This window comes from Diceros bicornis, chromosome 35 (genome assembly GCF_020826845.1).
Source record: "Diceros bicornis minor isolate mBicDic1 chromosome 35, mDicBic1.mat.cur, whole genome shotgun sequence".
Classification (NCBI taxonomy): domain Eukaryota; kingdom Metazoa; phylum Chordata; class Mammalia; order Perissodactyla; family Rhinocerotidae; genus Diceros; species Diceros bicornis.
Genome location: NC_080774.1, coordinates 8401948 through 8414995, shown reverse-complemented (window position 1 = coordinate 8414995; position 13048 = coordinate 8401948). Strand labels below are relative to the sequence as shown.

Genomic DNA, 13048 nt, shown 5'->3' with positions numbered 1-13048 from the left:
AAAAAATTTATTTCTCATTTATCTGAAATTCAAATTTATCTGGGCATCTTATTTAAAATCTGGCAACCCCAATTTTAACATGTAACCAATATAAAAAATAAATTAATGAGGTATTTTACATTGTTCTTTTTTGCACCAAGTCTTTGAAATCTGTTGTGATTTCACTTACAGCACATTTCAATTTGGACTCAGCATATTTCAAGTGCTCAATAGCCACATACATCTAGTGGCTACCATTTTGGACAGCACAGATCTAGAATGTTCCTCTGAGTGTTTTTATAAGAGCAAAATAATCATAAATTAGCAAAATACCCATGAACAAAGAGGCTGCTTAAGTTACAACTAACATTTAGAGAGCACTAACCACGGGTCAGTCCTGGTCCTAAGGATTTTGCCAGCATTATTTCATTTTTTATTATAGTGAACCAGAAACAAGTTTACTCAAGAGATGAATTCAACAATGCATTATCTCATTTAGTCCTCACAACAACCATTCAGAGGAGGTATTGGTATAACCACATTCACAAATGAGGAAAGTAAGGTTCAGGGAGCTTATATAACTTGCTCAAGAAAGTGGTGCAGCTGAGTGTAGACAGATGGTTACTAGATGGGTTAATACATATATATCCCACTCTAGCACCAACTTTGGAAGGAGACACCAAAACACTACTGGTGTTCTCTGGATGCTGGACTTTGAGGCCGGCACCGGTTGAAAGTTTGGTCAAATAGATCCATCTTCGCATCCTTGGCTCTGCCAAGCACCCTAAGAAGTGACTTCACCTTTTTAAGCCTCAGTTTCTTCATCTGTAAAAGGAGTCACGAGTGTCTACCCCAGCGGGTCGTTGGAGTCTAAAGATAACGGATGCAGAAGACTAGGCAAAGCCACCTGCTCCTGATACGTGTGCAGTGATGTCACTACTGGTCTTCTCACTGTCTTTGTCCTTTCCTGTTTGATTAGACTTTTTCATGGTGAGCATCAATCCATTTTACAAAGAGAAAAAAGTTACTTTCAAAGAGGGGAAAATAGCCCTGAAGCAGCTGGAGGAAAAAGGGAAGGAAGGAAAGAATAAAGGGGAGAGGGGAGGAGACAAAGAAAATTCCCATAGGGACGGAGAGGTGAGACATCACTGCCCCACAGTTTTCTGAGGGACCACCAGGGGGCACTGCCTGCATTTACCAAAGCTAGGGAAAACGATCCCTTTTTAAAAAAAACTTGCAATGAACGAATCACCAAAACCATTCATCTTAACTGGGGTGCCCTCTCCCAGGAGTCCCCCCTGAAAAGCTGCCGACATTCACCTTACTGGAGATGTGAAAGGAAACGGTCTGCCAGCGGCGGCCCACGGCATCTTACCTTTGGAGTCTTCTTTGGCCAAGTGACTACGGGGACCCCAGTGATGGCCAGACTGGGGTCATCCTCCGCGTGCTCCTTCAGGACATTCTGTGGCCAAACAAAGGAGCCATATTAGCCCAGGGTAGGGGGGAGGTCTCTGAAGGGGGCTGGAGCCAACCTAACCCAGCCAAAGACTGCGAGGTTCCACAGTCGATGCCGGTTCCCCTCCACCACCCACACACTCAATGGGAACCACGTCAGTGTCACTGATTTATAAATGCTGTTTACGAAATGTCTTGGTTCACTGCTACATCCCCAAGGCCTCACACAATGACTAACCTATAGTAAGCTTCCAGTAAATAACCTTAAAAAAAATAAAGCTCCAAATCCCAAAAGAGGGACTTTCTACAAAATGCCTGACCCGTCCTCTCAAATCTGTTAAGGTCAACAAAAACAAGGAAAGTCTGAGAAACTGTCACAGCCAAGAAGAGCCTAAGGAGACATGAAGACTAAATGTAATATGGTGTCCTGGGTGGGACCCTGGAATAGATAAAGGACATTAGCTAAAAACTGAGGAAATGTGAATAAACTATAGACTTTAGTTAATAATAATGTATCAATATTGGTTCATTATTTGTAACAAATGTACTATACTAATGTAAGATGTTAATAATTGGGGAAACTGGGTGTGGGGGTGTGTGTGGAAACTCGCTGTACTGAAAAGAAATCCGTGGAATTTTTCTGTAAATCTAAAACTGTTCTAAAACATAAAGGGTATTAATTTTGAAATGCCTATCAGACAGTACTAACAGCAACAATAAAGCAAAATAGAATTCTTAGGGTGCCAATTTTTCTAACATGTAAGCGGCATATTTAAAAAGAAATATAACAGAAAGGAACCAAGAATATGGACATGACTCAGCTCAGGTGTGGACTTCACATGGGGCATGAGGGGCCATCAAAGGTGGGGGGCAGTGGGGGCAATCTGTCCCTGGGGGGAGGAGTATTTCATTACTTACGTTTAGAATTGCCGGTTCCTGATGATGACACAAAGCAGACCAACTTCTCTCACCAGTTTCAGTTTTAATCAGTTTAATTGCTGTTTTTAAATGTGCCACAAGGTACCCCTTAGTACTTGCACCCAGGTGGGCCATCCCACTGCCCTCTCCCCACCTTGGTCCACCGCTCAGGGTAGGTGGGACTGGCTAGGTGAGGGGCGCAAATGTAAGCCGCAGGAGGATGGGCACCACATGTTTGTTGAATGAATATTTGAGAGTAAGATGTATCGAGTATTTGCTCTGTGCCAGGCACCGTAATAACTATTTCACATCCACTCTCTCATCCAATCCTCTCGACCCCGCGTGAGATGGACTATTACCATTTCCATGGCGCAGAGGAGGACACCAGGGCTCAGTGCCGTGAAGGGAACTGTCCAACACCACTCAACCAGCAAGGGGTGTGGAGACCCCTCCACTCCACAACCTGTGCTCTCTAACTGGGGGATCATTTGGCTTCTCTTTAAAAAAAGGGAAGGGGGCCATGTTCAAGCAGCATTATTCATAATAGCCAAAAGGTGGAAGCAACCCAAGTGTCCATCGCTAGATGTACAGATAGACACAACATGGCCCATCCATACAATGGAACATGATTCAGCGTTAAAAAGGAAGGAAATCCTGACACAGGCTACAACATGGATGAACCTGGAGGACATTATGCTGAGTGAAATAAGCCAGTCACAAAAGGACAAACACTGTAGGATTCCCATCGTGTGACGAAACTAGAGGAGTCAAATCCATATAAGCACAAAGTAGAATGATGGTTTCCAGGGGCTGGAGCGGGGAAACGGGGAGTTAGTGTTTAATGGGTACCAAGTTTCAGTTTGAGAAGATAAAAAAAGTCCTGGAGATGGATGGTAGTGATGGCTGTACAACAATGTGAATGTACTTGATGCCACTGAACTATAAAAAATGGTAAATTTTATGTTACGTATATTCTATCATAATTTTTAAAAAGGGGAGGAGGGAGTGGGGCTAAGCAGTCCCTCCCTAAGAAATGAATTCAGAGGTTCTAGAAAGTACAGGTGGGGGGCCTAATATCTCACTAGTTAACTGTTACTGTTATGCTAGTTCTAGAATTAGAAGATCCGGGTTCAAGTTCTGTAACTTACAGATTGTGTGACCTTGAGTAAGCCACAGTTTCCTACTCTCCCACCTGAGAGTATAACACAGTGATACCCATCTTGATTTTACACTCTGAAGCTGGATGTGATTTTACTATCATTCTTAGGAGCATTTGTTGAGTGCTTGCTCTGGACATTAAAATAATCCTATCTGTGGGGTAGGGCTGATTCTCTTCATTTCACAAAAGCAGAAACCAAAGTTCAGAGAGGTTAAGTGACTTGCCCAAGGTCACACAGCTGGGAGATGTTGGAATCTGACATTGACCTGGTCCATCTGACTAAAAGCACAGGTGATAACACCGGGTGATAAAGCCTCAGGAAACTCTCCAGTAACCTCTGGAGCTGATCCACATCCCATCATTCAAAAATAGGGCACCTAGGAGCCAATCTGGGCTCCATATTCACGATTCTATTAACAAATACAGAAGTGAGCCATCCTCGTCCATTCCTTGCAAATAAGAGAACTAATTGGGCCACTAACTCCTTAGAAAGCATTTCTCAAACTTTCCCCCATCACAGAAGAGGCATGTGTGCCCAAAGTGGGCCTGCATGGGCATGAAATTTCATTATTTCATGGTTTCTCTTAATAATCCACATGAATTTCACACCCTCCACAATACATCAGGGTTCTTTTCTAAAAATAATGTTTCCCACCCTCCCCAAATCATTTTTAAAAAAGGCTTTCCAGGAAGATGCTCCATGGCTAGCCAAAGCCTTTCAATTTTTATATATATATATACAGTCATGCGCCACAAAATGACATTTCAGTCAACAATGGGCCACATATATGACAGTGGTCCCATAAGATTAGTACCATAGAGCCTAGGTGTGTAGTAGGCTACACCATCTAGGTTTGTGTAAGCACACTCTATGGTGTTCGCACAACAACGCAATCACCTGATGATGCATTTCTCAGAATATATCCCCATCGTTAAGTGACGTGTGACTTCATATATATATATATACTTTACATATGGTTGGCGCAGGGGGCCCATCACTTCCACAGGACTTTCTGCCCCCTTATCTCAATCTCAGACTCCAGGCTGGGGATGACAAGCACAAATGCCTGCAGGAACCAAGCAGGTAAAATGAAAGATGTGAACAGATCAGTGGTGTGGCCTACAGCAAACTAGAGATCACATGCCTCGTTTAAAGAGGGCAAATGCTACTCAATTCCAGTCTACTAACCTCCTATGGGAATGCAAGCCCCACCAGATGTCTGATTTTTCAGAAGAAATCAGAGTTTTATTTGAAATCTCTCCACTTTTTTGTTGCTGTAGTTGTTGAGGAAGATTGGCCCTAAGCTAACATTTGTTGCCAATCTTTCTCTTTTTGCTGAGGAAAATTGTTGCTGAGCTAACATCCATGTCAATCTTCCTCTATTTTGTATGTGGGATGCCTCCACAGCATGGCTTGATGAGCGGTGTGTAGGTCCACCCTCCAGGATCCAAATCCCCCAACCCCAGGCTGCCAAAGTGGAGCAGGCGAACTTAACCACTACACTCCCAGCCCGGCCCCAGAAATCTCTCCACTTTTAAATGCTGGCAACTGACTGAAAAAATTTTTTTTTAAAACCACTGTGAGCTAAACATATCTGTGGGCTGGTTTGGGCCACGGATCACCAGTTTACAAACACTGCTCTGCATACAACTGGAAATAATGCCCACTCGCTTTGGTTTTCTTTGAGTTTCCTTCTGAATTGTCTCTTGTCATGTCAATATCAGAGCTGGCGTAGGTAACCTACAAGCACTGAAGTGAGGCCTCTTTAGAGGGCTATCTGGGGGCCAGACCAGTGGCGCAGTGGTTAAGCGTGCGTGCTCAGCTTCAATGGCCTGGGGTTTGCAGGTTCAGATCCCGGGGAGGGCTCACGGATGTACCGCTTGTCAAGCCATGCTGTGGCTGCATCCCATATAAAACAGAGAAAGATGGGCACGGATGTTAGCCCAGGGCCAGTCTTCCTCAGCAAAAAGAGGAGGATTGGCATCAGATGTTAGCTCAGGGCTGATCTTCCTCACAAAAAAAAAAAAAAAGAGGGATATTTGGTTACAAAAAGCTATGACTGAAGGTGTAAGTATTATTAATAATCAACACATTGATAATGATAAATAATAATTAAAAATTAAGGAAGAGACCTCCCCAAGCACCCTTGATTCCAGGATCTCACACACACTCTCCCTGCAGGAGCCAAGTTCCCCTTCATGTGTGGCCCTCAGCGGCCACCAGGGGGCGCTCTGGGCTCTGTCCCTCAGGGAAGTATTTTCATTTGTATGTGACAGGCTTCAGGAAGAGGAGATTATTCTAATTGGAGATTTTCTCTGTGAGAAATAAATTGTGCTGAAAGGAATCATGTCACTGGCTTCCCTAGGCTCTGCCAGAATTTATACACTCCCTGGGGCTCTTGGAAGCTGAGACTAGGAAGCTGGGTGCCTGCACCAGCCCAGCCCCCTTAGGGTTACACTCTACAAGCCTTGTAGGAAAGCCCAGGGCAGGCTTCTAAAAGAGAAAGACTGGGGCCACTGGGCCCTTTCTGCTGGAAACTGCCCTGCTTTTGACCTAACAAGACAGCTACAAACAATGGATGTGCTGGGCCTCTGCTCCCCCTTATGTCAACTTCTCTCAAAGAGCTTAATTAGTTAACAATGGATTCAGGCCCCTCTGCTCCCCGGGGGTGGGCCGCTAACAATTAGAAACCCCATCTATACTGTGACTAAAAATACCAGCACTGTGACAATAAAACAGAAGCAGACATCAGGAAAGAATCGCCAACCACAGGCTAGTAAAGGGAGAGTAACATGCATGGAGCAGCTCAGACTGCTGCTCTGGGGAACCCAGCAGTCTCAGGGGTACCCCCTTGCCACAGGTAAGGACCCCTGCAACCAGGTGTCAATGCACCTTGTGTCTCACAAGACGCCTCCCTCCACTCCAGCCCAACTATCTTGGCCTGCCTGTAAAAGCCCATCTGTACTAGGATGCATTGTGTCCAAAAGCTATGTCCAAGTCCTAACCCCTGGTACCTGTGAATGTGACCTTACTTGGAAAAAGGGTTTTTGCAGATGTAATTAGTTAAGGCTCTCGAGATGAAATAATCCTGGATTTAGAGTGGGCCTTACATCCAACACCTGGTGTCTTGGTAAGAGGCAAGGAGAGGGGGATTGAACAGAGACACAAGGAAGGAGGCCACGGGAAGGCAGAGGCAGAGGATGGAGGGACGTGGCCACAAGCCAAGAAACACCAAGAACCACCAGACACTGGAAGAGCGAGGAAGGATTCACCCCAGAGCCTTCCCAGAGAGCACAGCCCTGCCAACAACTCGATTTCCAACTTCCGGCCTCTAGAACTGTTCAAGAAGTAATTTCTATTGTTGTAAGCAACCAGATTTGTGGTCATTTGTTATGGCAGTCACAGGAAACTAACTCACCACCCTTGCGCATTGTGGTCAAAAGCTTATTAGCTACACGATTTGGGCAAGTCACCACATCTCCCTGAGTCTCAGTTTCCCCATCTAAAAAAATGGGATGATGAGGGCTGGCCCAGTGGCGCAGCAGTTAAGTGCACGCGCTCCGCTTCGGTGGCCTGGGGTTCACAGGTTCGGAACCCAGGCGCGCACCAACACACCGCTTGTCAAGCCATGCTGTGGTGGCGTCCCATATAAAGTAGAGGAAGATGGGCATGGATGTCAGCCCAGGGCCAATCTTCCTCAGCAAAAAAGAGGAGGATTGGCATTGGATGTTAGCTCAGGGCTGATCTTCCTCACACACACATAAAAAAAGGGATAATAACAGTCCCCACTTTGTCAGGTTGTGGTGAGGATCATAATGTATGGAAGGTACATGGCACGTGGATAATGCTCAACAGATGTTAACCGATCCCTTTGACTTGTGCCATATCTCCTGTTGTGATACACTGCCCCTGTCCTCTGTTTGCAGAATTCCCATCCATTTAACAAGTTCTTAGCACAGGGAAAATAAAAAGTTTATTTAGCTGCATATCTAGTAGAGAAAATAAATGTGATTCAGGAGCCCAGAAGTTAATTTTAGGCCAAAAAAGCCCCAAGTGGCATGGGTCAACCTATCCATGTTTCAGGTCTAGGGTTTGCCTGGATGTCTGGAACTCAGATCTCTGGCCCCTCATTCTCCTGAGGTGGAACAAGCAGGGTACTGGGAGTACACACGGCTTGTTTTGTAATTATGCTGAAGGTCCTTAGGTGAGAGGCCTACCTCATTCATCCCTATATCAAACCTCTATCCCCTCACTGCCCCCCAAAATACCAAATACAGGGCTCAGAATTACATCCAGCCCCCAGCAGGAGAGCCTCAGTAACTCTGGGCGGCCTGATCCCCCTATCCAGGCTGACTCTGGGTGTGCTGTCTTCTGTGCTCTGGGTCATCTTCAGGGGGTGACTAGGTCGGGCTACAGCCCTCCCACTGGCTTTCCACCTTTTGGCTCCTCTGAAGCAGGCAGGGGTGTGATGATTTTAAAAAGCCTATAGTGCTGGAGGTCTGGGCTCTACACCTCACTGTTTTGCAAAACAGCAAGACCCAGGCCCTCAACTTAAATGAGCAGGTGTGTTCCAGGGTCAGAACCTGATGACCCCAGGAGAGAAAAGCTATGTTTACCTTCCACAGTCATGGGTTTTACGAACTCTCCCACTTGACGCTAAATGGGCCTGTTTTCATCCCACTGTGTCTGAAATGATAATAATAAGGCTTTACACTTGTCACCTCGCTGAATCCTCATGACCCACGGGCATGTATTCTTACTACACCCATCTTATTATATCCCCAGGAGCATTCAGCTGGTTAAGGGATGGCTCAGGGCGTTCAACCTGACTCTAGAACTTTTGGTCTTAAAAAATAATACCTGTTTGGATAATGTACTCAATTTAGAATTATTTTCTTTCCTATGATATTTGGGTTTTGATGAGAAAACAATACAACTGATCTCTTTTTCTGGTGTTAAAAAAAAGATAACATCTGAAAGCAACAGTCCCTCACTGTCTCTTCCAGCCGTTTAATTCCATTCTGCCCCATAATTCCATGTGGCCCCACAATTCCATGTAGTCCTATAATTCCATGTGGCCCCACAATTCCATGTAGTCCTATAATTCCATGTGGCCCCACAATTCCATGTAGTCCTATAATTCCATGTGGACCCACAATTCCATGCAGCCCCACAATACTATGTAGTCCCATAATTCCATGCAGCCCCATAATTCCATGCAGGCCCATAATTCCATGCGGTCCCATAATTCTGTGCAGTCTCATAATCCACGGAAGAAAAAAGACGGTTGTCTAGAGTGAGCTGGCATTTTCACCCCCAGCTGACACTCTGACAGCCAGGGGAGCATGGTCTCATGGGAAAGAGCCTGGTATTATCTTAATTAACAACAACAGCTGCAGAATCACCTTGCCAAAGGGTATCTGACAAAGACTCACCCACCTCCAGCCTCGGTGATCACCCCCTACTTAGGCCCAAGCTCTTCACAACCTTGCAATGCACCTAGTTATTTTCAAGCCATTCACAATCAATGTGAGGACTAGACATGCCCCCAAATAGCCACATGCCCTCTTTTCCTCCCATCCGGAGCCACAGTTCCCTGAGTTCCAGTTGAGAGTATAGATTCTTCTAGGAGGGACAGCATGCAGGGCAATCCCATCTTACTGTGAATTACTTTGTCCACCAACTCATGGTTGCCAATCCAAGAAGGAAGAGGGAAAAGATGATGTGCTGGATTGAATAGTGTGCCCTCCAAAATTCATGTGCGTCCAAAACCTCAGAATGTGACCTTATTGGGAAATGATGTCATCAAGTTAAGATGAGATCACAGTGGATTAGGGTGGGCCCTAATCCAATGACCGATGTCCTTATAAGAGGAGAAGATACAGAGACACATAGGGAGAAGACAGATAGCCATGTGAAGATGGAGATAGAGATCAGAGCGATGTAGCCGCAAGCCAAGGAACACCAGGGATTTCCGGCAACCATGAGAAGCTAGAAGAGACAAGGATCCTCCCCTAGAGCCTTCAGAATGACCATGGCCTTGATTTCGGACTTCTAGCCTCCAGAACTGTGAGAGAATCAATTTCTGTTGTTTAAGCCAGTTTGTTATGGTAGCCCTAGGAAAATCATACCGATTTCAGTCGCTACCCTGAAAGAGGGATGGGAAGGCTGCGAGGTGGGGAAAGAGCTTGGGAGGGATGGGCAGCTGGCCAAGACAGCCTGGCTCTCTTCTGACTGTTAGCTGACAATGCCTAATCTTTCTCCAAGGGCTCACTAGCAACCCGAGGTGCTCACTACCTCATTGTTCCTCAAAATAATTCAGTGATATAGGTCGCTGTTACTATCCCCATTTTACAGTGAGGACACTCAGGTTTCAATTGGTTAAGCACTTTACAATGGCCAAGAACTATAGAATCTAGTCCCCGGAAGGACAAAGCACATGTAGTCCAATATCCCCATTTTACATACAGGTAAAGAGAAAGGTGGAGTGACTTGCCCAAGGCCACAGAGCAAGCAGCTAAGAACAGAAACCAAAATTGAACTCAAGGGTCTCTTGTGTCTTGATTTCTTGTTCTTCCCACTAGGTACAGGCCAATATCCCGCACCTCCAGCAGAATAAGTGTCTCGAAAGAAGGGGGTCACTGAAGGCACCTCAATGCTAAATCCCAAAGGGGTTCACAAAGTCAGGGAAAAATATGGTTTTCTTAGTTACATTTTTACAAGATGCTGGAATCTCCTTTCCTTTCACAAACCAAATTAAGCAGGATGGTCATTTTGGTTTGAATCTAGATCCCTCAACGCAAGCTTCCAACATCCAAATGAGTCGGGCCTGCTGAAACCATAGGGTCTTTGAGGTACTCTCGTCAGCATGGCTGCAAGGACAAACTCAACTTTCAAAAGTTCTGCCCACAAAAAAGAGGGAGCAAGCCTTACAGGTACGGACACAAAAAAGAAAGCTTTAAGGGACAATAGCAAGTTGCAGAACAGTATGATCCAATTTTTTTTAAATTATGTATACTTGAGGGTGAGGGGAAAGCTCCACACGTATATTCACCAGATGATTAACAGGGGTACCTCCAAGGTGTGAGAACTGAAGAGGGGGACATTCTCTCGCCTATAGTAATGTCTAATTTTTTTTACATTGATCATGTAACGCTATTACTTAAAACTTTTATATAGATTGTTTTTAGAAAGCAAATGTCAGAATGCTAAAACTACCTTACAATGAAATATCCCGCATAGGTAAATCCATAAAGACAGAAAGCAGATTGGGGGTTGGGAGAAATGGGCAGTGCCTGCTAATAGGTATGGGGTTCTGTCTGGGGTGATGAAAAAGTTCTGAACTAGACAGTGCTGGTTGCACAATATTGTGAGCGTTCTTAATGCCACTGAACTGTATACTTTAAAATGGTAAATTTTATGTTATGTGTATTTTACCACAATTTAAAAAAAAACATATTAGGGGCTGGCCCGGTGGCACAGTGGTTAAGTGTGTGCGCTGCGCTTCAGCAGCCCGGGGTTCACAGGTTTGGATCCCGGGCGCACACCGACACACTACTTGTCAAGCCATGTGGTGGTGGCGTCTCATATAAAGTAGAGGAAGATGGGCATGGACGTTAGCCCAGGGCCAATCTTCCTCAGCGGAAAAAAAAAACAAAAACCAAAACAAGAGGAGGATTGGTAACAGATGTTAGCTCAGGGCTGATCTCCCTCACACACACACAAAATATATATATATTACAAACGAAAGAAAGAATGGATTTTTGATAAAAGCCAAAACCTAGCCACCTGGAGACTGAGTTGCTTTGGGGATGTGTCCAATCCCAGGGGCTCTGGTTACCAGGAGCCACCATGAGCAGCAGTCTCTGAGGTGCCAGAGAAAGGGAGCAAAGGAAAAATGACGTCGTCTTTTTCGCAACATAAATCAAAGACTGTAACTGATCGGGCTGGCCCCGTGGCTTAGCGGTTAAGTGTGCGCGCTCCGCTGCTGGCGGCCCGGGTTCAGATCCCGGGCGCGCACTGACGCATCACTTCTCCGGCCATGCTGAGGCCATGTCCCACATACAGCAACTAGAAGGATGTGCAGCTATGACATACAACTATCTACTGGGGCTTTGGGGGGAAAAATAAATAAATAAAATCTTTAAAAGAAAAAAAAAAAGACTGTAACTGATCAATCCTCAAGGGGGAACCACCGCTGCTCAGAAACATGAATCGCTGGATGACAGTGGGGGCGGTGAGCATCAGCTAAGAATTCTTTCTTGGACTCACATTCCTCAGCTGTTTTTATTTCTTAGCCAGTGCAAAAGAAACCCCAACATCTGAGAAGAGAGAACAGAGGGACCTAAGTGTGCAGCCAGGAAGAAGCTGCTTACCTTCTGTGACAACACTCTCACTCTGAAAGTCAGTCTTGGATTCAAAATCTTTTCTGGGTCTTCAGGACTATGAGGGGCTGATGGCCTGGCCGGACAGCCAGGAACTCCCCTGCTTTGGAAGAGACGATTGGTCCACCTCCCCCATACAGGCTCTTGGCCACACAGCATTTAGAGACTAGCAGAGGCTCTGATTTTCCTGGGGCTCTAAGCAGACCTGTCCACCTAATTTATAAGCTCTTTAGCCTGAAAAGGGCCTCCTCAGGCAAGGATCAAGAATGTAAATATCTCTAGGGGCCGGCCCCGTGGCTTAGCGGTTAAGTGCGCGCGCTCCGCTGCTGGCGGCCCAGGTTCGGATCTCGGGCGAGCACCGACGCACCGCTCCTCCGGCCATGCTGAGGCCGCGTCCCACATACAGCAACTAGAAGGATGTGCAACTATGACATACAACTATCTATTGGGGCTTTGGGGGAAAAAAAAAGGAGGAGGATTGGCAATAGATGTTAGCTCAGAGCCAGTCTTCCTCAGCAAAAAGAGGAGGATTAGCACGGATGTTAGCTCAGGGCTGATCTTCCTCACAAAAAAAAAAAAAAAAAAGAACGTAAATATCTCTAAAGACAGGCAAGTTCAATAAATGAGCTAAGTGGCTAGATTATACGCAAAAGATGTGAGAGCCTAGTGGTAAATACACACTCAGAGAGACAGTAGGGAGTGATGGGGACTGGGGTGCATGAGGTCAGCTGCTACTCACTTCCTGCTGATTGTAGCCAGTTGGGAACATGGGCCAGGAGAGCCAGGATATCTTATATGACTCTCCAGATTTTTTAATGTTGGCAACTAATTACAAAAATATGTTTAATACTGTGCAGGCCAAACGCAATGCCTAGAGGCTGGATTTGGCCCAGGCACTACCGATTTGCAACTTCCGTTCCAGGACCAAATCCATTGCTTGTTCTGTAAAGAAATCCTAAGCAATCATCTTACTACCTTCTCTCTAAATGTGGTATGGCCTCTGAGAAGGGAGAAAATTGCTTTCTCTAAAGTGGCCAAACGAAGCAGTATGGTATAGTGGGTGAGCTCATGGACTCTCCCACTGGGCAGCATGTGTGGCCTTAGGCAACCTTAACCTACAGGTTACTTAACCTATCTGTACCTCAGTTTTCT

General features: G+C 45.6%; 1 protein-coding gene across 4 annotated transcripts in view; it reads right to left on the bottom strand.

The window, feature by feature from the left end:
* KDM2B (lysine demethylase 2B) overlaps nucleotides 1-13048 on the bottom strand; it is a 121921-nt gene that overhangs the window by 49093 nt on the left and 59780 nt on the right. For all 4 annotated transcript variants that reach the window (XM_058531377.1, XM_058531378.1, XM_058531379.1 and 1 more), the window contains one exon: nucleotides 1355-1441. In XM_058531377.1, coding sequence (XP_058387360.1) covers nucleotides 1355-1441 — 87 coding nt within the window. The remainder of the gene's footprint in view (nucleotides 1-1354; nucleotides 1442-13048) is intronic.